Source organism: Coloeus monedula (genome assembly GCF_965178545.1).
Source record: "Coloeus monedula genome assembly, chromosome: 11".
NCBI lineage: Eukaryota > Metazoa > Chordata > Aves > Passeriformes > Corvidae > Coloeus > Coloeus monedula.
The window spans coordinates 15,214,948-15,240,965 of record NC_138791.1 but is presented as its reverse complement, the minus strand read 5'-3'; the positions used below and the strand labels follow the sequence as shown (position 1 = coordinate 15,240,965).

Below are 26,018 nucleotides of genomic sequence, written 5' to 3'. Positions count from 1 at the left end.
ATCCCCAAAAAACATGTTTTCCATTAAAAATTCCTGCACTAATAAGTCTAAATCTTGTAGCTGTTGTCTCTGGAAACATACGTTTTGCTATGTGCTGCATATAAACATTTATTTCCTGCTCAAGAAAATGTGGGTTTTAACATCTGTAATATTCATATTTTTTTCTCGGAGGGAAAAGTTGGGGTGACAGAAACATGGTACAGGCACTCCTAAACTCATTAAGAAAACAAGACCTTGTGACCAAGGCAAAGAAGATGTTTGTTACAGAGCCTAGTAAGCTTTTTCATGTGCTTTTTCTTTTTTTAATTGCCAAACTTGCTTTATATGAAGTATTAAATTTATGTTAGAGACCAATGCTATACAAGTTATTTGGGTTTTTGTTTTAAATGTGAGTTTTTCAATATTGTAGCTGTTGCCTTTGGCCAGACTTTAACATGAAGGTTACAGAAGAGAAGAGTTGTTCTGTGTGATAGAGTCCCAAGAATCAGAGCATTTTTGCTTATCATGACTGCATGTGTAATAATTAACAGCAACATTGCCCTCGTTCACTTCTCACTTCTACTTTTGAGTTTTGCCAATAAGATGCAGTGGTACTTTGTTAAAACACGTAACTGACTGCCATAGCTCTTGCTTGCTCCAGCCAACTCGTTCATTCTGTCAGTGCTGGAAAATCTGATTTTAGAATTTCAGTTCCATTTCCTGCGCAAAAGGGAGGCCCACAATGCTGTCTATTGAATTGCTTTTACAGCAGGATAGCCATGTTAACACTTCCCTTTTACCGGGAAGGTTTTCTCAGCTTACCTAGGCTCTTGGTCACCTGAGCAATTCAAAAGATTCAGCTCATTGCATCATTTTACTCTGAACTCTTTTAAATTGCTGTTGGCTCCCCATTCTTCCAGATCCTTTACCTGCCTGTTCAACACTGTCTTCCTAAATTACATTTCCAAGTAATAGCTCAGGACATTAGAGAGCTAGTTTGAATCAATTTCTCTTTCATCTTGAACTTTTCAAAAAAACCATTCAATATTGATACAACATTTTCTAGGGATGGAGAATATCCTCCAAGCCTCAGAAATCACTTCCAATGGTACAATAAAAATAAAACAAAAATGTTCACAGTTAGAATAATTAACCAGAGCTAGTACACTTGCTTAGATCTTGTTTTCCCTTTGTCTACAACATGAAACTGAAAGAAGCTGCAGTAACTTTCCCTATAAGCCAGGTTTGTTTTTAAACCAGTGTGACGACCTTACTCAATTTTTGTGGCTTCTTGGGCCTTTAGTAAAATGTGGTTCAACAGCTCCCAACTGTTATACACGTTTTTCCATTTAAATGGTTTTTTCCCAACAGATTTAGCTCATAATTATATTCAGCTTTGAGAGCTTGATTTTCTAAATCACAGAGCATTGTTGCCTGTGTGCTTCCTTTCTGTACTGTATGTTAGTGGTTTGGCATCTATTCTATCTGTACATAAATGTGTAATTATATTTGAAATAGAAAAAAAAAAGCAAGTCCATCTGAGGTCAAGCTGAGTTGTGCTCTTTGAAAATAACATAGTAGGAGCAGGACCTTTACTTGCTAAGGCAAGACCACAGCAAGTCTTGTTTCTGGTTTTATTTGTTTCTTGGCAAATCTTGGTTCTGGGAAATTTCTTGGGCAGGTTGGAAAATTAACCTGTAGCACTCTGTAAATGGATATATTGCAGAGGAAAAAAAATTTTTTTTTTCTTTAGTCAGATGCTGGTGCACCTGAGTGTGTATCATTCAACCATACAGGAGAATAGGAAAAAGCATCTGGAACATGCTCTGGACAGGTCTTCCAATGGACACATGATTTTTAGCTGGTTTCTTCCAAAAAGGCAAGCATCTTGTATGTGATAGAGATACTTGTGAGGAAAAAAAAATTAAAGATTGTGTTCTGACAACATCTGCATTTAGTGTGTGTTTATAGCCTAACAATCACAGGTTCTCAGCATTAGATTTTATGTATTCAGTATCTCTGGAAATTAGGCTGTTAATATTGACATCTGTCCTGGAGCCTGGGAGGTCACAGCACTAAACTATAACCCTGTGATCAATATTTGGAGGTGACCTGGCTGGGCCATGGGAATTTGTTCCTCCAGTGATCAAGGAAGAACAAGAATTATTGCTCAAGAAGTTTGAGGTCAAGTTTAAAAAAAAAGCTCCAAAAACCATTATCCAAAAATTACAGAGAAAAGCAAGCAAAACAAATTAAAGAATATGAAGAGCTATTTAGAATTTCCCAATTCTGGCATACATGTGGCACTTTTTTCCCATTCTGGAAGAACCAAATGCTGTATTTAGGGAATGGGTTTCAGATTTTGCAAATATTTTCCTAGTGCCATTCTAGAAAATGAGTTTGTTGGCATATTGTTATGGGGGGCTTGTTCTGCTAAAGCATTGTAATGCCGTCTGTTTCTCAAGCTGATTTGGCTTTTACAGCTCAAATATTATATCCTACTTTTGGAACATATGGCAACTCCTTTTAGGAGACACAGAGAGATGTGCATCTCATTTCCAGGAATGGGTCTTTTCCTTGGAGTGAAAGACTGCAAGTGCTTTTCATCTTGGTTTTCCCATTCTTATTATTTTAGCTAGCCTTTCTTCTTCACCCCCACCCTACTTCTGTTGCTCCTGTAAAAACCCTCCCTTCACCCCAGAAAACGCAGAGCTTGCTGGCATCTTAGAGCCTAGGGAAAGGAACAATGCTGCCTTATCCAGGTGGCTTCACACGGCGCGGGTGTACAGAGGCGTGTCGGTGACAAACGCTGTGGTGTGGCTCCCGGGCAGGCTGGGCTTTCCTGGGAAGCCTGGCCGGAAGGTCGGGCTGCTCACGTAGCCCAGTCTGTGTTCATTGATGGAAACGCTCAGAGCAGACGGGGTAGGAGCCGCTCCACTGCATCCTTCAGAGGCTGCATCCCGTGGCACTCTCTTACAATGATTTCATTCTGCATTCACTTCAGTTGTGTAGGAGGTTTTTTATCTTCTTTCTTACTTTTGTTGTTGTTGGGGGTTTTTTTGGGTTTTTTTAAAAGCCTACGTGGTAACATCAACGATTCTTGCCGCTATTGATCGCTTCGTACTCCTCATTGCTCTTCCTTGCTGGAACACGCAGTGGAAGTGCCCCAACACAGCAGTGCCTTTGTGTGCAAGGCTGAATGCCTTGCTCAGAGGAATGTCTCTGCTTCCCTACAGTCACCTCTGGGTCTGGCTTGCTGTAAAGCTTTGCAGAGCTGAGGCTTTGCTCTGGGCACTTGATTTAAGGTTGCTGCCAAGCAGAGGCATTTATGGACATAGCTTTAATGTTACAGCTTCATTGTCAGCCAGTTAACTCTGGGTCAACACTGATCTGGCCACAAAACTGGATAAAGTATTTAGCATGATACTAATCCAAACTTCATTGAAAACAAGACCAGAGGATGTTGTATTACTCTGTTCTTTGTCCCTGAGCTTTGCTGTGAAAACACTATTGTGTGTGTGGCTGTTAATCAGTTTTATAGTTTTATCTTGGAGATTTTTCATTTTAGTAGGAAAATATTCTGCATTTGTCATCCCATCAGGTCACTTCTCTCACCTTGGCTCACCTTGCTTCTCTACTGTCATTCCCAGAGACCACCTGATAGTCTTGACTCCCTCCTTGTCGTGTGTCTGTGGATTCTTAAAAGTGAACAAGTAAAACAAAAAGCTGAGGCAAGAGCCAGGGAGCTTGTAGCATTTCTTGAAAACAGCATAGGGGAAGAAAAGAGGTTTCCTATGAGTCAGTAACAGAGTAAGAATGGTTAATCTCCATCTTCTACTTAGTTGGGTTCATGATTAACTATGGCTACAAAGCACGGCTCCACATCTGCCAGGATCCATCTGGATGAGGCAAATCATGTTTCTGAAGCTTTGTGCCTGGCCAGTTCAAATGTGTTTTAGAGGTATCTAAGGCCGACAGTCATTAATACTGCTGACCTTGCTTTTCCCTCCTCTATTCATCATATGCTCTTGTTGCTTGAGCAGCATGTTCTATCATATTTTTGCCTCGCAGGTATCAGATTTTCCCTTCCTTAGACTTATCTGGGGCAGGTACAGTTGCCACTTTCTCTGGAGAAATGTCATCATTTATTTACTATCATGATGTTATAGGCTCTATATGGACACAAATGATATCACATGATTTAAGACGAGGAGCAGAACTTAAACCTTGGTATTTTGACTAAGAAAATAATAAAATAGATCCTTCTTGAGGTAGAAAGATCTGATTTGTCTCTCCATGGTAGAGCAGGCTCACCTTCCTGGGATGCAGCTGTGACTGTGTGGCTTCCCTGTCTCCCAGGTCAGGATTGTCCTGGGCTGCAAACGTGTCAGAGGGTGAAGGAACTTTTCTTCTCCAGGAGCCTAAAGAAATTCAAGGCTGAAGCTTTGAGGACACCAGAAGCTTGAAGGGGCCAAAAAGGGAGAAAGGCTGGGCTTGCTTCTGCATTTGCTATTGTTGCTGATCTGAATTCAGTTGAGAGCAACAGAAGCATATTTGTCACAAATGTTCAAAATTTTTAGGCCTGGTGTATAAATAATGATATTTTTTTCTTTTCAGCCTCAGTGCGTGAGCCCTGTGGGTTTTTCTGGCACTTCTCAGCTGAAAGGCTATTTGTTTAAATTTAGTGTAGAAATATGAATCACTATTAATGCACGGAAGATAAGGTGAAGCACCCTGCGAGTGCAGTAGACGAGATGACGTGCTCTTAGAAGAGTTTCACCAGGGATTTATGATCTGTTAAGTGCATTTCTGTAGCAGCAAATGCTGAATTACCACCTCAGTGCTGGTTCACTCACCCATGCAGATTGAGAGCGATGCCAAAGGTAGTGTGCCAAGAAGACTCTTGCCTGCTCCTGATTCTGAACATGACCTGAAAGTTTTGAGTGTGAATACGTCTCCCTCAGACTCACAGCTTACACCTAAAATAATATTTTACGAAGTTCTGTTAGTAATGAAGTAACAAGTGTTATTCGTTCTCCAGACAGGAATTACTAGCTGCACTGAAGTGCTCACTGCTGATTCAGCAGCCAGGCTGCTGCTGCTCATGGCTTAACCATGCTCCATCAAAGTGGGGTTTTACTGCTGTGCAGGTAGCTCATCCTGTAACTTTGTGCAATTCTTTATGGCATAACCCTCCAGGTTATCATAATTTCTGTCCACTGGAAGTCTTTCGCAATGGATGAGGCTTTGTTGTTTGGAGAAGGTTCTTTACGAGTTTATGCTTTAGCATAAAAATTGGGAAGTATTTTATGTTTTACTTCAGGAGGTAGGCAAAGGGTGAGCAGTCATTTTTCTTTTGTTATGGTATGGATTTGTGTAGAATAATGGCAGCATCTGGGCTCTGATCTGAGCAGTCTGGTCTTAGGAGGCTGGTACAAATTAAAGTAATATATTGGTTGGTACTGGGTGTAGCATTTCCAACAAAGATCCAGTCTGCACCCTCAGACCAGTAGTTTTTGTCACCAGAGACTGTCCACATTGGAATGGAAGCAATCACTGCCAGTAACAGATGAGGTTATTGAAGCATTTATGGGGAACATTTAAACATCTGGTACTAGTATTGGTACCTAGCAATAAAAGTTCATTGGTGTTTTTTGTTTGTTTTTTAGAGGAAAAGAAGAGGAGAAAATGGAATTGGGATCAAATTAGGTGTTTGCTGAGCCATGTTAATTGTTAATCTGAACTCCCATGGCAATGTTTAAATATCATTTTAGAACACAGAGCCATAAAAGGTTTTTAAGTTTACTTGTGTTAGGAAAATGTAGTAGCAATTAATTTACCAACATGTTATGTGTTTACAAGGTACCTTCATTTCATGGGTGGCTGGAAGACAGAACATGCTTAGATTGTATTGAATTTAAGAAGCCACATGAATTCTTAAGGCTTTTGAATGGGATGTTTTTTCTTCATGATCTTATTTGAACTCCGGCTGACCATGATGAATGTTTTCTTGTGTCTTTGACCTCACAGGAGACATGAAATAACAAATGTAGGTACTGGACTTTATTTACTTATTTACTTAGTAGTTAAAACAAGAAAGCAAACAAAACCATGATGTATTTCACCTCTTCTCCCCAGCACCCTCTTGACAAATGGCTGTTGAAACAGTGTAAACTGTGACCTTAAAGCCACAGGCGTAATGAAACTCTGATCTGGCAGATGTGACAGACTCATCTTACATAAATCACTCTCTTTTGTCACTGCTGGCATATGGCCAATGAATCTTCTAATTATTGAATGGCTTTTATAGCCCCATTATTTATAATCACTTTTGGACAGCAGCTGGAATACAAGGATGGGACAGGATGAAACTATATAGCACGAACTATTATCATTTTCATAACAACTGCTGGGATTAGGAATATTTGATGATGATGTAGCTACCAGTGCAGTCTTGTTAAATGATAAAAATCTACTCAGCCTTCTAGGATGGACTGCTGCCTCCTGGACCTTACCATGAAAATTATTCTATTAATTTTCCCAGAAACAGAGTATGAATCTCTCCAAGCATTAACAGAATATATGTGTGAATATTAGGGCCACCGTTACAACAGGACTTGAGGAAAATCTATGGCAAGTATTAGTAAGAGACACTGGTGATGCCCTGGCATTGCTGTTGGAAAAGTTTTGAGAACTGTCTTCTGTTTCCCAGGAGCCCTGTCTACACCCCATGTTTTAGTCAGGATTTAACAATAAATAGAGAAGTTGTCTTGAGTTACATTATTAATATTTTAACATTTCTTTTAAAAATAGGCTGTTGAGTTTAAGGGAGTCTTAGATTTATAACCAGCTTAATTAACACACTTTATAGTTAAGGGAAGCTATTTTGGCTGTAATTCTAGATGAGTTTGTGTTGAGTACCTTCTGCTGGGCAGAGCAGGAACCCTGGAGAGAGGAGCACAAGTGAAGTCCCCCAGCCTGTAAGGCCAATCAGCTGATGTTGCAAGTCCACTTGCTGCTCTAGAAAACATGAACTGCAGGTTTTCTGCTTATGCCTCTAAACAAGCAGGGTTTGGATTTTTTTGTTTGGCTTGGTTTTTGTAGGGTTTTTTCCCCCCTTATCTGCAGTTCTGTTTTGTAGCACAGAAATAAAACCCTGCCAACCATGATGACTTACTAGTTAAATAACTTCAGACAGAGATCTTCAGATGAAAGACAGTACATTATAATCAGGGCTTTATAGCAAATCCAACACGTGCAATCTTTGTGTCTTTAAAAAATTCAATTCTTCCCTCTCAATGTAGACATCAGGGTGGTGAGAGAGAGTCTTAATCCAGATGACTCTATTGCACTTTTATCCTTTTAGTGGGGCCTTTAACCTTTCATTGCTTCATGGCCCTGTTGTTTTGAAACAGTCTTTGCCCACAGAAAATCCCTCTGCTAAAGACACCTTTAAACAGAGATCCTGGCAGCTGAAGGGGAATTCTGCTGCAATTCAGGAATGGAAAATAGATTTTTCCAGTTCTGATGCTATCAGTCACCGTGAATGTAGCAATTTGTTCCTTCCTAAAGAAGGGTAAAGCAAAAAAATATACTGGTTTAATCTGCTTACAGGAGTGTAATATAGGTCAGGGACCAGTGTGTCCCGGGCCTGACCCTGACCCATCTTTGCACGAGCATCTATAGGCTCTGTCAGTGTGGCTGTTTATCAGGATTATCTGTGACCATCTCAAACAGAAATGGGATCAAACAGCTGCAGTAATTAATATAAACATAAACTATAAAATGATAGTTTCCAAACTCATAAAGCACAAGTTTAAAATACATCTCGAGAATACACATATTGCACAGTCCTGGCATAGACTATCCACCAGCTGGCAGGAAGGTGCTGGCAGCCCTGCGATGTTCACACTCAGCTTTTTCTTGGGAAAAAAATTCAGATTCTGCTTGGTCATTTATGCAGTCTGCTTTCCCTATTGGAAGCCAGCACGGCAGCAAGGCTAGAAGCTCTCAGCCCCCAGGTCTGTGCTGCTGCTTGCTGGTGGGAGTGCTCTCGGAGAGGTGATGTTCTCACGCAGCAAAGTCGGTGTTAGATGATCCCACATGCAGCTTTCTTCCTGCAGAAACTGGGAAATTTAGCACCAAGTGTCAGAGCATAGTTCAAAGCATAGCTTCCCTAGTGACTTTATATCAGGTAACTGTTGGAGGACAAATGTGTGGCAGAATTGTGGGTTTGAAAACAATGTGTTTGGAAATCAGTCAATATTTTTCATTAATCACAGACTCATCTGAGTTACACATTGAGCTACAAAAACCTGACAGTTTATTGTTTCTCAGAAAAACATATGTCAGTAAATATATTTTTTGCTATGAGAAATGTTTCCCCCTTGGGTTTCTATTTACTACTAAAATGTTATGATGTAATTGTTGGGGAGGGTGATAGACGTACTCTAAAATACAGTATAGTAGTTAAGACGAATAGATTAAACCAGCCATTTTGCTCTGTGTTTCATTCAAAGGATTCAGAAAATAAGATGGAAGCATCTCAGATTTGGAGTAGGGGAGAGATGCAGTGAAAAGTTGGTTCTCTGACTGTATCTTCACATTAAAAAAGGGCATTGATTTTATTCAGCGGAGAAAAAAGGGAAAGGAAACTGTTGCAACAGCACCAAAAAAATCTTTGAACAGGCCTTACTTGTTGTGAACTATAAATTTCGGTGAGCTTTTCATTTTTTTTGTGTGTCTGATGAGCTAAAGCTACATGTATCAGTCTAATTTTCATTACAGAAATAACAAGGTGATTTTTCTGTGTGCAAATAAACAATTTCCAACGTATCCTGACCAGCACAAAGGAAGAATGGAGCACGGGGCCTTCAGACCCGTATCCTCTGCTTTGGAAGTTGCTGTTCCTGGGTTGCATCTCTTGTCCCTCCACTGTTATCACTGTTGGATCTTTTTACATGCTTTTAGCAGAGAAGAAAAGACAGGATCTCAAAAGAATAAATGTAAAATCCAGTCTCCATGAGAACAGGGGAGTATTTTGAAGGCCAGTATATACTTTTAGTTAACACAGCTCCTCTCTAAAGGAAGTATTTTCTCGAGTACAATGACATGGATTTAAATTTTACAAAGGGGAGGACTTTTGCATAAAATCAGGTGGTTCTGGGCACCTGTCCATCTTTTAGTCTGGTGCTGGCTGGTGCATGGACAGAAGCCGTCAAAGGTGAGGCTTGGTCTCAGAGGGAGTTTGCATGAGCCAGTGATGCCCCTGAGGATCAGAGTGAATTTTGCTGTAAGATTTGCACAGAGGAGGTTGCTGAAATGTCACTGGCATATTTTTCAGGTTCTCAGAGATTATGGGTGTGTACATTTTGGACTAAGAGTATAGCAGAGTTTATAAACTCACGTGCACCACTAGGACCTACTAAATAATGCCAGTGCATGCCCTCTCAACTCTGGGGAGATTTTTGGAAGAGATCAGAGCGGAGAGAAACATTTAAAATGGTAAAAAAATCCAATGTGTTCCAGGCTGGATCCCTTTGGCAGCTTCCTACATAGAGTTAGTTTCTGTGTTAGCTCATTTTCTTCTGCCATGCAGTGGAGGGAGTTCCTGAACCTGCTCATACCCACAGCTTGTGGCCTCAGTGACTGCTGAGCTGAGATCATCAGGGCTACAAGAAGGCTTTATTTCTGTCAAGACTTGCCTGGAATTTAGCAACAGGAATGTAGTTTAGCAAGCTTCTTGAGGGTTGCATTTATTTTTGCCTCTTTTTTTTCTTCTTCTTCCTTCTTTTCTAAAATAAATGTAATAGAAATAAGCATCACTCTGAGCTCCCAGAGGGGACACTTATGTGAGTGTAAGTGTTGCTATAGCCCCTGTTTTTGCAAGTGCCTTTTTAACTAGTGCTTCAGTGACTCAGCTGGGAAATCCCAGCTCCTGCATAAACCAAATAACCAAACTTTCCAGTGGGGCCTTAATAGACTGAGATGCTAGATGGAATGGGCACAGAGGGAAGCTAAAAGCAGATATCATCATTAAATTGCATCTTTTCTGTGGTCAAACAAGCCCTAGCTCAGCAGAGTTTATTCACCTCAAGACTCTATTGTGACATAAATCATTGAATCAGGGATCACACAGTATTTTGGAAGAAAGTTTACTTATGTGATACATTCAGTTTTGTGCATTAATTTCTTCCCTGGAATAAGCCCTTGCATTATGCCCAAACAGTTTGTCATATTTGTCCTTTTTTGCTATGAAACACCACCTTCCCTTACTCTCTCTTGTGCAAAGAAAAATATGGACTGTTTAGTTAAAAGATAAAGAACTACTTTATTATTTCAGCAGATGCTCTTTTTTTTTGCCTGGTCTCCCTCTGGAGTAAAACAATGTGGTATGAAATCAAACATCTGGAGTTTGGAAAGTCAGCTCTGATATTGAAAAACTGTAGGCCACAAGTCTACCAAACCCTCCAAGTGCCTCCTGTGTGGAAAACCAGTTCCATGGTGTAATAACTGGAGACCATTTGTTAGAAAATGGGTTGATAATTTGCTCTGGGAGTGAGGGGTGTTGCTGGGGTCACTCAGGAAAGTGGTTTGAGCCAATTACATCTCCCTTAATTTCAGTTTTGTTATTTCATTTCTGTTATGAGCATCTTGGTCTTTAAGAAATTTCCTTCTGTTAATAGCTGGGCCTGCTGCCTGAGCCTTCCTTTCTTCAAAAAGAGATTTAATTAAAAGGAAAAGCTGTCAGGGGGATCTAAACACAAATCACATAGTTATTTTTAAAATTTGACATAGTACTTCAGACTGCAGGTTTTTTTGTGTTTAGTTTTGTTTTTAAACCAACATTTCTGATTAAATGCTGCAGGGCTGCAGTAGTTTGATCCTGCCCATGGTCATATAACAATCTGCACTCTTTCTTATTTCACCATTTGCCTGGTGCTGCTGCTGCCTCCCAGACTCCATTGCAGTATTATTATTCTTGATTTGCTCTGCAGTGATTCCTAGAGGCTCCAGCCAGGAATCTGAAACTGTGAGGCTGCATTCTGTGTCCAGATGTATTGAGATGATCTCTGCATTACATATTCACAATCCAAAAAATCATAATGCAAATAATAAAAGACTGTGGAAACAGCTGCAGTGGTTCAGCCTGAGGTCCACATAGTCCAGCATTTTGGCTTCAGCTGGGGCATTAATAAGATGCCTGCCAAAGGGAAGGAAAACAGCAAGATATTTGATATTCCCCCATTTTTTCCCAGGTCTCCCAGCCACCAGCAATTAATGTTAAGTTCAAGGGATTTCCTTTTCGTTCTTCTTTTCAAGGCCAGGCTGGATGGGGCATTGAGCAACCTGGTCCACTGGAAGGTGTCCCTGCCCATGGGAGGGGGGTGGGAACAAGATGATCTCTAAGGTCCCTTCCAATCCAAACCATCCTGGCATTCTGCAGCCCCCAGTGGGTCTGTCTTACAAATGCTTTTCCATCTCCCCTTGAATCTCCTGAATAAGCTTCTTGCCCCCACAGTGCTCTCCAGGGAGGGCTGCACAGCCTGTGGATTCTTGCCCCTGTTGCAGGATTCTTAACCAGCTCCTATTTAGCTTTCCTTGGGGTCTCTGTCCTTGTGTTGGGAGAGGCAAGCAGTGCCCAGTCCTCAGGTGACCTCAGGTCATGTTGGAGACTGATGTCTGCAGCAGGCTGCAGCATCCCCCTCTTGGTCCTTGTGTAGCAGCTGCTGCAGGCCTTGATCGTCCTGGTTGTGTTTTTCTCAGAAGCTTTTCCAGTGGTTTTTTTCTTTTCATTTTAGAACACAAGAGTTTCAATCCCTGTTTTGGCTCTATGGTCAAATTAATGTCAGTGTTACTCCAAACTTGGAAAGATTTTTGGGAAAAGACTTCATTAAGTTTCTTCAGTTCATATATTCTACTACAAAAAAGGATTTGGTATTCAGCAACTGACAATGTTCATTAAGAGTTACATTTTTTTCCTTTCTTTTTTTTTTTTGTGTGTGTTCATTTGTTTTTGCTTTGTTTTCAACTCATTTATCTTCTTTCATGGTTCTGATGGTGTTCAGACCCGAACAGGGAAATAACATAGATTTAAGTGAAAAGCATTGGATATTATTTTGTTGTTTTTAAGGACTTTGGGTGCTCTTAATTCGTTAAGTCAATACTTTGGTAACTCCTGCTGTGTGTTGGGATAGATACCAGTGTGAAGTATAGCACTTGTTTGATTTTTTTTGCCATGTTCAGCTTTATTAGTACCTCCAGTGGGAGTAGCTTTTGCCTTCTGTCTCTCTGCCCAGGTCACCCTCCAGTGACTTGCAAAAGCAATACCTTTATTATTTTTCTTCTTTTTCCCATCATCTGTCTCCATTTGCTCAGACAAATAAGTGATAAAAGGGAATGATGATCTGTTTAACACCACAGGAAGAAAGATGCATTATGAGACAAGAGAGACCTCTTGTTTACAGCAAGTTATTTTTGGTAATTAGCCATTTGTAGAGGAAGATGGGCTTCTGCTCATAAAGTCAGCATGCTATAATTTAGGGGACTCTGAATGGAAATCTAACATTTGCCTCAATTAGAAATGTTAATTGTGTGCATTTAGAAATAAATAAATGGTTGTTTTTTTCTTTGCAGGAAGCAGACTGAACAAAGATCTGCGGCATTATCTCAACCAGAGGTTTCAGAAGGGGTCGCCGGATCACGATTTGCAGCAGACCATCCGAGATAATCTTTATCGCCACGCTGTGCCTTGTAAGTAACAAAACACTGACCTGCTGGACTACATGTGGTAGAATTTCATCTTTATTTTTGGGGCAGCCTTCCTGTGGTGGTGTGCACGGCTGTGGGGGAGACTCTTTTCAGCTTGGGCAGACTTCCATGTGTGACAGCAGATAGGGTTGAAAAGGAAAATGATTCATCTCTGAATTAGGCTTTTTTGGTTACCTTTTTGGAGCAGTTGATGGTGTGATGCAAGCCTTGTGATGCCTAATGTGGAGAAAAACCCTAAAAAAAACTGCCATGAAGTAATTGCTTGCCTTTAGAAATAGTCTATGTTAACACCACGATGGTGAATGTTGCTTATTGATTTAAAACCTGTGAATAAAAAAGAAGCTTCTATTTTTATTTCCTGAGCAGAACTTTATATCTGATGCTTAACTTGTAGATTGAACAGCATTTTATGGCTGGGTGCCATTGTTGCAGGTATCTGCCAGTGTTGGAAGGTCATCCTTGATTCACATAGGAGATAAACAACAAGAGTTAGCAAAGCTGAGAAAGAAATGCTCATTTTCACTCAAAAAACAAACCAAAACAAACAAAACAAAAAAAACCCCAAAACAACAGCAAGAACAACAAACCCCCAAAAAAACCCAAACCAAAAAAACAAACAAAAAATCCCAATAAAACCAAACAAACAAAACAAAAAAAACCCCCAAGAATCAGAAGAAAAACTAAGAAGTCTGGAGCATGGTAATCTTTAGAAGGTCAGAATCACTACTCAAAATGAGACTGTCCTTGGCATTTTGGGGGGACATACAAAGAGTAGAGAGTGATCCTACTTTGTTGCGCCTCTCTTTGACATTCTACACATGGCAGGGGACACTCTTCTAAGCAAAAGGCTTATTTGCTTAACTTGGCTGAGCTGTGGGAATAATGGTATGCCCTTTAGATCAGACTGGAATAAGAACTAGTAAACATCTTAGTTATAGGATACTGAGATAAGCAGCAAAATAATTTGAAGTTTTCTGTCTCGTTGTGAATCAGAGATTGTTTATCCTGGTAGACTTATATAAATATTGAATAATTATGTTGCAACTCAAAATCAGTATTTGCCAACAAATATCACATAGTGGTACACACAGTAATAGTCATTTTCAGTCTAAGTGTTGCATGCAGGAGGGCTGCATAAGACCAGTTAAAATTGAGTGGTAACACTGACAAATGTTGATTCTTCAAATGGCAGATGCTGTTATAACACCATTGAGTTTATGCTCATTTTATCAGTGAAAAGCACGAAACAAATTATGTTTAAAGTACTGTGCATGGCCATAAAGAATAAATATGGATTATTGTTTCCTATTGAACATTTCCATTTTGTCAGCATGAAATATGATTATTTTTCTATCACCTAACTTGGCAGGCTGCAGATTTTTAAAGCATACTGCAAAAAGTGCCTTCCAGGAGAGCACGTGCAGTGTTAGGCTTGGGAGACACAGTGTTGTGATACTAATGTCCTTCTGCCTATGTGTGATATTTCATTTCCTAAAGCAGCATATAGAGCAAATGAGTGTAAGTTCTGGGGAAACATTTTACACGTTACCAAGGTTACGTTTTGAAATGCTTTCCATTGATTCTTTTATCTGATTTATTGAACTTGATGGTGAGCTAAGCTGCTTGGACTTGCTTTTGATTTAAAATTAAGAGCAGTGAAAGGGATTCCTGCCTTTTAGAAATAGATGGGGGAGATGTGGGTTGTTGGTGTATTAATAAGAACACCAGAACTTATGTTTCACTTGTGAAACAAGTGGAAAATCCAAGAAGTGGTGTTGGTTATTGTGTGTCTCCACGCTTTCTAAATTGTCGGGCAGGTAGCATTTAATTTTTGCTTCATTTACTGTGGGGATGGTATTAATGGTAGCTTTTAAGAATGATGCTAATATTCATATGTGGTTTGGAGTGAGACTGCTGTATAGTGGGTTGGGATGCTTTACAGGTCTGGAGATTAATCTGGCTGTATGGTCATATTTTTATTCCTTGGTACATGTGACCAGTAAATCCAGAGCCCTGGACCAATCTCTAGTGCTAATGGATTATGAAGCCTTGTATTTTGAAAATGGAATTCCCTGCTGCTTATGTGGTAAACAGAAACAAGAACACAAGGTCACTTGGACTGAGCATGCTTGGCCTGACAGCTGCTTTTTATCGCACTAATATAAGGGCTAAATGAAGTGATAATTAGTAAATGCAAAATGGAAAAAGGTGCTGTTAACCAGTTCTTGCTCAGAAATTCTGGTGAGAATAGCACGTGGTTCAGCGCTGACTGGTTTGGTACCGGTGGTGAGAAAACCCAGAGGGTTCCTGTTTCCCACACAACCCTGTGCCCATTGTGTGCTTGGCTCTGGAACTGAGTGAAGGCACAGTGACAGCTTTTGTAGAAGACAGAGGTCAAGCAGAAGGGAGGAAAGATGCAGAAAATTTGACTCAACCTCGTTATTTTGTCAATGACACACTGCTTAAGTATAATTTAGATTTTTTTTTAGGACAGTTGGTTAAGAGTTTGATCTCTCAGCAAACCATCCTGTGTCACCCATACAGACAATGCTCCTATGGCCCCTCTGTGAGCTGGCATCATCCCACTCATCCTCAAGGGTTCATCAGAAAATAAATCAGAGAATTTGATCCCTAAATGTGAGAACTATCATAAAGAAATGAGACCTTGAAATGGACACCAAGGTGAAGTATTGTTGAAATAAGTTGGTGAACCACATACATATTTTTGCAAACTGAAGTTTTTCTCTGCTCTTCGGTGCCATCTGCCCCTCCAGCACACTTCCTCTGAGTCCTCATACCCTCAGCTCCCAACTCCCCACTGAGCTGATTTTTTCCTGCAATGTTCTGTAGTAAACAACAGCTGTGACAAGATTCCAGGTGGCCTTCAAGTTTGGTTGTCTTGAGTCGTGAGTTCTCTGCTGTTCCTATCACACCAAACCCACGGGTTTATTTACAGACCCAAGGCATTCCCCTCTGAGTTTACAACTTGAGCAGTAGCATAATCTAGGACCAAGGCAGAGTAAGGAAGAGAGGCAGGACACCTATTTATATATTTGGATGGTGTATAAGTGGTTATGAAGCCATGCTACAATGGACAAATCTTTGGAAGAGTTAGTATAGTTCAGCTACTGGACTAGCTTTTACTTCATATGAACCACCACTGGGTTATTTCCTTGACTTTCTTCCTGAGGCTTTCATTTCATTGTAAACTTCACTGAGCCTTTAAAATATTTCTCTTTTGTTTAAGAAAAATTAAGATTTTTAAAACTTGAGCAAAGTTATTCTCATAGATGTTCAGATTAATTACTTTTTTCATTCCTAGCATGTAGTTTCCATTGTCAAAACTAGACAAAAATCCATCAGTACATCATCCAGATTAGTAATATGCTGGTTCAATCTCTAGCTATCCCTTTAACTTTTTTGATTTTAAGTACCACATTTTTTCTGTGTTTTGATGTGCCTAATGAAGATGATCAGAAATAATGCTCTGTTTTGGGGTAGATAATGGCTCCATTGAGCTTGGACTATACTGTGAGATGGCAACAATTCCACAATTACCCCTTGGCCATGCCTCTACCAGAAGTGCTTTGACTGATGCAAAGACTTGGGCCACATCTTATTTCTAGAGTGGATTTCACTTATTCCAGCTCAATTTTGCCAGCCCAAACACTTGAGAGCAAGAGGGCAGGTTTATCAACTGTGTGAGTAGTCTTGCTGGGGCACCCTCTGCCATATTTAAGTGCACCAGTGCTCACCGAAGATTTGGGGGAGGCTGAGAGTCAGGGATGTAGTGTGTTGACATTCTGGCTTTAGGTTTCAGAGAGTGTTTCTAAGAGCAGGACTTCCCCAAACAGGATTGTTGTATGTGAAGATTCACCTAGTGGAAATTGTGATTAGTTGGAAGTTCATCTAAGAGTATATCCATTAAATAGGTTTTTCCAAACAGCCTTACCTGGAAATATCTGTGCAGCAGTGTTTATTGAGAAAGATATGCGATAGCAACTTACTTTAAGGTACTAATGCAGCAGAATGTCCAAACCACTGTTCACAGAAGGCTGAACAGACATGATAATCGTCCTTGTTTTGAAGTGATGGCAGAGGGTATCTGTTTAACATAAATATGCAGTACTGGCCATTTGTCCTAGTTGCTTATACTCAACAACCTGGCAGCAGTTTTCTTTTCAAAGTGCATCAGGAGGAATCAGAAAGATTATACTTCCATAAAAGCTTATCTCAGCATGTTGTTTGCTTTTGGGGTTTTTTTTCCATTTACTTGGTTCTCCACTTGTTTCAGCCCTGTGCAACATGCAGAGGCAGCTCTGGTGGGTCTGGTGTCTGTACCTTTACTTGCCAAAGCAGTATACCTGGTGCAGACATGACTGAAATAACAGTTAATCTTATTTCAGTACTGTGCAATCCCTTTCGTTGCCAGGCTGCAGTCTTCAGAAGCAAAACTCTGGAAGGTGCAAGGTCTTTTTGATGGTAGATGAAAAGGTGACATTGTAGTGGCTAGCCTAGAGTTAAGTCAGGCTAGATACTATATGGCATTCTTCTTTTTATTTTTTGCCTTTTCTTCAGAAAATTGGTTTTTAAAATGTCAGGAGGTCATCATTCAATGGTTGATTCACTTCCCCAAAATAAGTACACGTCCTGGGATTAATTGGAGATCTGAATGTTAGGCATTTACTACTTTCATTTCTGCTGTCTGTTCTCCCACCTTCCCAGAGTTTGATCTGTTTCTCTGTCCTCAATTACAGAACAGTAGCTCCAGCTGTTGTGGTTGGTCTTACAAAGGAGCATGGAGCAAAATGGAAAGAAATGGATAAAAATCAATGGTTGTAAGTGTCGAGTGATCTGTGAGGAGGCTCAGAAAAAGCCAATGACACCCACACACCTGGCTGGCCTGAGCTCTCTCACATTTCAGTGGGAAATTTGAAAGTAAGTTTCTTTATTCCAAGTGGTCTCCTGGTACAAAGGAAAAATCTTCCTTTCTAAGCAAAACCAGTAATATTGAACAACAAAACTTCACAGTTTGATAGGACAAACTTTAGTGATTTAGTGATTGTAGACTGCACATTGAAGCTTATTATCTGCATTAAAGATTTTCGTGGATAATTGAACTTCCAAAGGGCAGTTTAGTTTCTCCAGGAGCTGAATAAGCTGTTCTGTGCATAACTACCATCACCTGCAGGTAATGGAGGACTAGAGAGACTAAATGGGCTGGGGTGTGATGAAACTCCTGTCAAATGTGCAGACTTAGGTGATTTCCCAGGATGGTTTTTAAAGTCCTGTAGCTCTGGGTTGCCCCATAAGTATTTCTGAACTTCAGAATGAATTGATAAAAGGGATATGCAAACCAGGTTACAGAAGGCTCTTTAGAATAGTGAGCACAAAAGTGTGTCAGTATACTGGGAAACATTGCTGAAATGAAGCATAAAGACCTTTATGTTACAAATGAATGTGTTTTTACATGTGTGGATATTTGAGCTACAATTTCGAAGTTATTTTTAGGTACTAATTTTTATTAAGGATAAACAGAATCACTGACAGTGCACATTAGTTTTCTTCCCAGGCAATAAATCATCAGTTTATGTAAACAAATGTTCTTGAATTCTCAAACACTTTCCAGACCTGCAGATGTATTTATTATCCAAGTACCTTTTGTTGCCATTCTCTTCCTAGAGGTGTAATTCTGCTTTGGTAATGAGAAATAGTTGCAAGGTCCATGAAATATTCATTTGAAGGCCCACACTGATAAGATGAGGAGCAGCAGACTCTTTTCTAACACATAAAAAATAATTAATAGTTTTACAATATTTATGTTAGGAAAAAGTTTTAAGTACTTTTTAAATAGTGGCATTATCACTGGGTTGCAACATATGGATAGCAGCAGTATGTAAAGATAATTTTTCTCAAGAATATTTGCTTGTGAGTTAATCTAGCTCTGTATAATATGAGGTATATTTTCCTTGCCAGTTAGTGTATACACATTTAATTTTTCCTGCGTGTTCAGCAGGGACTGTATCCTGAATACAACTACTGGCTTTAGAAAATCCTTATACCTGTGTTCCAGGGAGTGCCAAATTGCAGCAGTGTCCCCTGCAGTTTTCAAGGATATAATTCTTTCACTTATTAGTGAACTAGATGTGTTTTCACTTTTAAAAGAGAGAAAAATACCCTGTTTTGAGCAACAGGGCTAATATTTCTGTAGTTTAGTTCCTTTCTATAGACAATGATTTTTGTTTAATCTAGAAGACTTCAGGACCTTTTTCCCATCTGGTCTGTCCTTTCAGATAAATAGCACATTTTGTGCCAGTGAAACTATTGTTTGGGGGTGGGTTTGTTTGTTTTGGTTTTAATTTTGGAAATAAAAGCGCTTATGATAGCAAATATTGCTCCATCTGCTTCCCCATTTGTGAGGAATAGCTTTTTTTGTATTTCACTCTACACCCAGTTGGAATTGAATGAGGCACCAGAGAACAGTACAAAGCAGAGGAGCTCAGCCTTATATGCTCTCCCATGCCACTTGCCAAAGGAGATTTGGGTAAGAAGTGTGGGAAGAGATTACATGACCAGTTTTCTTTGTTTTCTTTGTTAGTCCCCAGTGTACTTAATTTTGCAGGTTTTTCATCACAGTTTCTTTGTACTAGGGCAAAGCAGCTGTGAGTGGATACTTAGGTGTAGTGCAAACAATGTCTCTGCATATGTTTGAAAACATAAAGGTTTCCAAGGTGAGAGTCTCTGGGAGAGCAAAGAGTAAATCAGACCTGAGAGCAGGTACTGCTGTTTGGAGGTTGAAGGCATGGAGATGAATTACCCCACATTATTTTCTTCAAAACTGGCTCTGCCCTGCCACAGTTTTTCATGTGATGTCCCAGGGTCCTGATAAGATCTTTTGTGATGGCTGCAGTGCCACAGCTTTTGATTTTTAGGCAGTTTGATTTCTTTTCAGCTATCATCATGCATCTGTTTAAGGGTTTCAGTGTATTGATTATGCTACAAAGCAAGAGAATGAGTGTTCCAAGCAAAAGGATTGTTTTAAAATTAGGTAAAATTAAATATGTAGCTGTTCTTTAACCTGCTTTTCCACTCACATTTGCATTTGGGCTTCACATTTGGTATTTCATGATTAACTCCCTCCAGAAATCATCCCTGTCACTGTATAGGTATGTTTGTGCTTGGGCATGTTGGTGGTTTTATCATGACAAAAGTCCTGTACTTTCTATCAAAGATGTCAGTGTTTAAAAAGGAACACCTGTAAATTGCATTTATATGATATTCTTCTGGTCCAGTGTGATACCTGCAATACAGCGTGGGCAAAACCAGTGGGATGGTAGAGGAGGAGTTTCCTCTGTGATTCCCAGTCACACATCCTGCTACCGTGACAGTCTCTGAGCCCAGGGGGCCAGTGGCAGATGCCAGCTCCTGATGGCTTTGATGGGGATGCAGTTGTCACATTTCATCTTCAAACAGTTATCCTTTTTTTAACATTACTTGCTTCCTCACATAACGTGTGCTGTATTTGTCCTCTAAATCCTTTTTGCCTTTATTTCAGCAGAGAGGTGATTAGCCGTGTAATCATTTATAAAGCTGTTTAGATTCTGCTAGCTGGTTTTCTTTGGGGAGAGTCATATCCAGTACCTTTATTGGGAATAACTCTGTAAATTCATCTTCACTGATTTCCTTCCCCCCACCCCAAGTGAATAAGAGGGTAGAAAAAATAGAACAAATATTTGTAGTTCTGCCCCTATTGAAGGAAAAATAAATCTTTCTTATTAGTCTTAACAGTCTAGATATATCCTTTTTTTATAATCTTCTCTTGAATAATTAGAGCTTTGAGTTATGAAGTCAAGATTCCTGGGTCATTGCCAGAACAGATTTATCTAAGGGGGACACTAGTTCTCTGAATTCCTTTTAAAGGGCTTTGTAATGTCCCAGACTGCTCTTAATTAGTGATTTAAGAGGGAATACATCTGTTTCACTGAGGGTTGTGAAAATTTTTATTTAAATGGAAATGTTTAATAAATGGCTCTTTGAAAGGCTAATGTATCTTCAAAATGAGATGTGTATCACAGGGTAATCAGGTGGATAGTGATCTGGCAGTTCTTCTTGTATGGTCTTTTTCAAGCTGAATATGGAGGAAAACCTCATCAAAGACCTTTAGAAGTATCATCTGCTATTGAATTATAGTTCATACTTCATCATTCATTCACTACCTGCACTTTTTCACTGAACTTCAGGTTTAACGCTTCATTTACCAGGGGAGAAAACAGTAAACAAAAGTTTATGTTGGTGAAAGGCCTATAAAAAGGCTTTTTAGAGACATTGATGGTACTTTTTTTTTTATCTTAGACCATCATGGAAACTCAAGTACCAAAATTTAAAGCTACTTAATTGGACATTTGTCATATGCTAAAACTTTGCAGGTGATCTCTGCTGTATTAGGGATTTGAACTGGCAAACCTCAGAAGTGAGGTGCTGGAGCAGATGCTGAGGGAAGGAGGAACTCCACATTAAGAAGCTGCTGCTTTTAGCAAACTCTTCCTTGAATACGTGAGGAGATGGCTATTAATAAACACAGCATTTACCATCTCCTACTGTTTTGAATTAGTAATCAAAATCTTGAAACTGTGTCTTTTGACTCTTTTCATATAAGTGTTTATTTATGAGCCCTTACTACCATCTTTGTTCATGTTATTCTAGGGTGTGAGTTTTTTAGTGTTTTCTTTTGTTCCCAGGGGGATAACACAGGAGAGCTGAAAATGTGCTTGAATAGTGAGGTTATTAGCAATTCTCCCAAATCCAGATCTGGAAGGTTTTGAGGAGAGCAGCAAGAGAAGAGAGTTGCAGGTTGTGAAAGAGAGTCATGGAAAACCCAGCAGGACACTACATGGCAGTGCAGAAATAGGAAGGCTGGACTCAACAGTGGGGCAGAGAGCTGGACACAGCTCTTGCAGGAATGTGAACATCCTGTCATGTTCATAAATAACTTTCCCATTTTTGCATTTCCATCATTTTAAAGATATAGATTGCTATCTCACTTAGCAATCCTCTGCAAAATGCCCAGTGTTTTCTGGAAGGGAAAAGCGGATGAGATGCAACAGTGCTGCTTCTGTGAAACTAACCACACTGGAGAATCACACTGACAGATATTCTGTAAATTGCCCACATTTATAGAACATTGATGATACCATTAAAGTGGTAAATTTAATATTATAGTTCTATTAGATTTCTCCCTCATTAACTCTGATCTGATAAACAACCTCCGGCATATTTTGAAGGTAATAATCACCTTACAATCACTACTGCTTCTCTCTATCTGGCATTTCAAGCTCCTATAGATTTACAGTTCTTCTGTCATCTAATCTGTACTTACTCCTTTATTTCTTCTTTGAACTTGTGCTTACAGGCAGACGACCCTTTTCTAGAGGGCCCTGGGCAAGCAATTAACACTTAATAGCCAGAATAAAGTAATCCTAAATTCCATTCCTCAGATTTTGGACAAAATGGGTCTGAGAGAATAAAATTAACCCAGTGTTCAGGCAAACAGGGTGCAGACCTGCAGAGGGGTTTTAGGACTGAGCACTTTCTAAGGGGTGGTACTGGGGAATGTTGGCAGCAGTGGGTTGTGTTCTTGGTTTTTGCAAACAGGTATCAGAGCAACCTCTGCAAACTCTTGCTGGAAATGTAGGTGGTGAAGAGGGACCATGTGGGTACTGGGCACAGCCCTGCCAGGCAAAGCAGCCCTGCTGTAGTGTGCAGGAAGATGGAAATGCTGAAGAAACTTTTGTCAGCCATGTCTGTCTAGTGGAGACAACTTCCACTCCTAAACATTAATTGTCAGGCAGCAAACTCACAGCTTAACCAAGTAACCTTAGCTCCTCTCAACTGGCAGGAGGCTTCCAAGGAGGTATCACTTGCCTCTTGTTTTCCTAAGTGAGTCATGGTTTAATTAGAGTGCTGTCTCGAGGAGAAGGTGGTTGTTATACATCACCTATCACAATGTAAAAGTGGAAAGTGACGCTGAAATGCTGACCCTTAATCTGAAGTGCACCATCTGTGTTTTATTTCCACATCTTGCTGAGTTTACAGTTATTTGAATTCACAGTTTGTTCCCCATTTGCTGTTCCCACATGGTAAGTGAATTGGATCCAAAATGTACTGATGAAAGAATGAGAAGTCTGTTGTAGAAGTTTGTTCCTACCTACAAGAGTGCTCCATCTCACACTTTTTCCACCCTGTGAGTTAAATCCCAGCTGTAAAATCTTGTCTCAAGATGGCCTTCTTTCATGGTGGGAAGTTGGGGTTACCGTAAGGACAAAGACTCCTTTCCCCATCCTAAAGTGATTTATGATTTGCTTATGACTTTCAGCTCTAGAAAAGGTAGAGAGTTCTTACATCTGACAAAGTATTTGCTTTGCTGTTCCTGTAAGTTTCTGTGGATGCTTATCTGGTAATAAGTTCTTGGTGTTTGGAGCACCACTCTTATTTAATATTTCTTCTCTGTTCATATGAGAAAGTGTTTGATGCTAAATTAAGACTGGCTATACTATAATGATGAGAGCTGTAATTACAACTGTAATAGTTTCTCATGGTGCAACTTTGAGCTAGTCTGATTTTAGAATGGGCAAACAGCTCAAAAACAGGTTGAATTTCATTTATTCTCCATTCTTTCTATTTTTTATACTGAGAGCAACCATTTTCTTAAGACATAACTAACTGTAAAAAAAGTTATAAAATTTAAACATGTCATATTTCGAAAGCAAGCCATCAAAATGCTGAAGGCTGTATAAACTTAAATACCTTCTTTGGCTTTTGCTGTAGACCACACAAGCTCTGAGAAATTGATTACTCTGGTGCTGGAAGGGGCTTTCATGATACAGAAACAGAGGTTTGCATTGAATTTCTTTCTTTGTGTGTGGGACTTTTTTTTGGAAAGAAAAAAAGCCTTTAAACCCCAGATTAAAAATAAGTCATTTCATTGTTTCCTTTTTCCCTTCTTTTAAATCTTATGAAAGAGTTTCCATAAACGATTGGGGAGCTACATCTCTGAATAAATCTAAAGTAAAATGCTCCATTTCTTTTTTTAATAGAGAGGCTTTTTTCTGGAATGTTCCACGTAGGTACTACCTCATTGAAGTTTCATCTGGTTGAAAGAGTTTCAGTGTGGTTCATGCAGATTTTTTTATTTTGTGGACATGAAGAGGAGGGGCAAGGAATTCGGAGTAATTTATTTTCTTATTGCAGTCTTCAAATTTACTGTATGCAGTATTCTAAACCCAACATTATCAAAGGCTTTGGAGTTCCCATGGCAGCTGTGAGTTGACCAGACGTATACCCAAAAAGTTGTCTATGGCTCCAAGAGGCCAGTGTTGAAAGATCAGGAACGTGATCTTGAGCAAAGAATTTTTGGCTTTTCTTTTTAAACAAGAGACACATAATGGGCCAGCACCTTGGCCCAGCTGGTGTTTTCATGAAAATAATGATGTCCCATAAATTTAAGACTGTTTATAAGCAGGCTAATCTCCTGTTAGTGTGTGGCCATATCTCTTATAAAGGTAACACAAGGGTTGCTGGCTCTCAGTGGTGTTTTTCCCCTACCTAATTCAAGCACTTTTGAGGACTGGGTACATCAGCAAGAGCAGCATCTGGTTTTGCTGCTGGGTTTGGTGGTGTGAGATGATGATGTTTTCCCTTGCCTGGCTCCTTCACAGAGGTGCTGTGGACTTGTGAGCTGTGTCCTGTGCCCACAGCTGTACAGAGCTGCTTTGCCAGTGATGGCTCTCAGCTGGTGTGGGTCAAAATTCAGCTTGTTCCAGGAGCAGAACTGGTGCTGAACCCACTGGGCCATGGGAACAGTGGCAGGAGTGGCCCTACACCGCCCTGTGCCCACCCCACCAGTGCTTCCTATGCCATCCCCAGGGTTCCCATGTCCCTGCTTGTCTCAGTGTAGCTGCATCAGCCCCGGCAAAGCAGTCCTGAAGCTGCAGGGGAGCAGGTTTCCTTGCAAGGCTGGAGCCCCCTGGGATTTTGGAGCTGCATCTGAGCAATCGAGTCCTGTGAGATATGTGGAAAGCGTCCAAGATGGACACCTGCTGGCTCTGAAGCAGTCAAGTGCTTTTTCCAAAATGTCTTTGGCCCCTGTTCTGGATATTTACTTTTAAAAAGATGCAGGCACCTGTTGGCTGTAAAAGCAAGGGGGAGGAAAAATCATTGCTGCTACTGTCACTGAAATTCCCTGCAGACTTAAAAGGAAGACGAAAGTTGGTACTTTGAGAGAAACTCGAAGCCCTTGGGACAAGCACAGCAGAAAACAGGAAGATGCTCTGTATTCTGTCTGATTGCTTGCAAAAATGAGTGCTGTGTCTCCTACAGAGAGAGAGACAGAGCCAGAAACACATATTCGCATCGTTCCCCCGTGCTTGAGCCTTGCTAACTAGGACAATACCATTTTGCACTTCCCCGGGCATATTCTCAAACAGCAGCTCAATGCAGGTGATAGAGAAAAAAAGAGGGTGAGGGAGAAAGAAGAGAGGAGGGAAAATCTGCCTTGTGGTATTTCAGATCTCCAGCGTACACAGGTGCTTTTTAATCCCTCTGGCCTACATATTCCACAGCCCCTAGGAATAGAGGAGTCGTGATGTAATGCTCTTTTCCTCACACTCCCAGCTTAAATACAGATGGAAATTGTTGTCATGTGTTAGAAATGTCACCAATAATATAAAAGGCAGGCTTCTGCATTCTCCCTTTTGCACTGTCAGCTGCTGCTGCCAGCTTATTCTTCCCTCTCAAACCTATTGTCATGTGGCAGAAACCCTGATGTAAGTAAGCCCTGTCCTCCCCCTGCTTATGATCCCTGCATTTTTTATTCCCCTCTGCTGCAGTGCTGAGGATCATTACATACCACGACTTAAAGACAAGACCTCACAAAGGAAGGATTAATCTTGTATTTGTGCTTGAATTTCGAAGGACTCAGGCAAGTGAGAATGTTCTGTTGTATTCTCTCTCTTCCTTCTCCCCCCCCACCCCTTCCTTTCCTAGATGCTAACGTAAGGAATGAAAAGCAGCAAATGCGCTAAGCCGGGTGTGTGTTTAGTGAGCGAACGCAGCGGTGCCTCAGCCGCAGGTTGGGATGCGAGGGGAGGCAGTGGGGCTGGGAAGGGAGCTGCGGAGCGGGGCTGGCAGCCCGAGCCCAGCCTGGGAGGACAGATGGCTAGTGCTGCTTTTTAATTCAGCAAGCAGGCTTTACGTGAGGCCCGTTGGCGAGC

At 40.4% G+C, this 26,018-nt stretch overlaps 1 protein-coding gene across 1 annotated transcript in view; it reads left to right on the top strand.

The window, feature by feature from the left end:
* Positions 1 to 26,018, top strand: part of MAGI1 (membrane associated guanylate kinase, WW and PDZ domain containing 1) — a gene marked incomplete at its 5' end in the record, with an annotated part of 290,109 nt that overhangs the window by 108,929 nt on the left and 155,162 nt on the right. Inside the window, one exon of the mRNA XM_082288537.1 lies at positions 12,616 to 12,732. Coding sequence (XP_082144663.1) covers positions 12,616 to 12,732 — 117 coding nt within the window. The remainder of the gene's footprint in view (positions 1 to 12,615; positions 12,733 to 26,018) is intronic.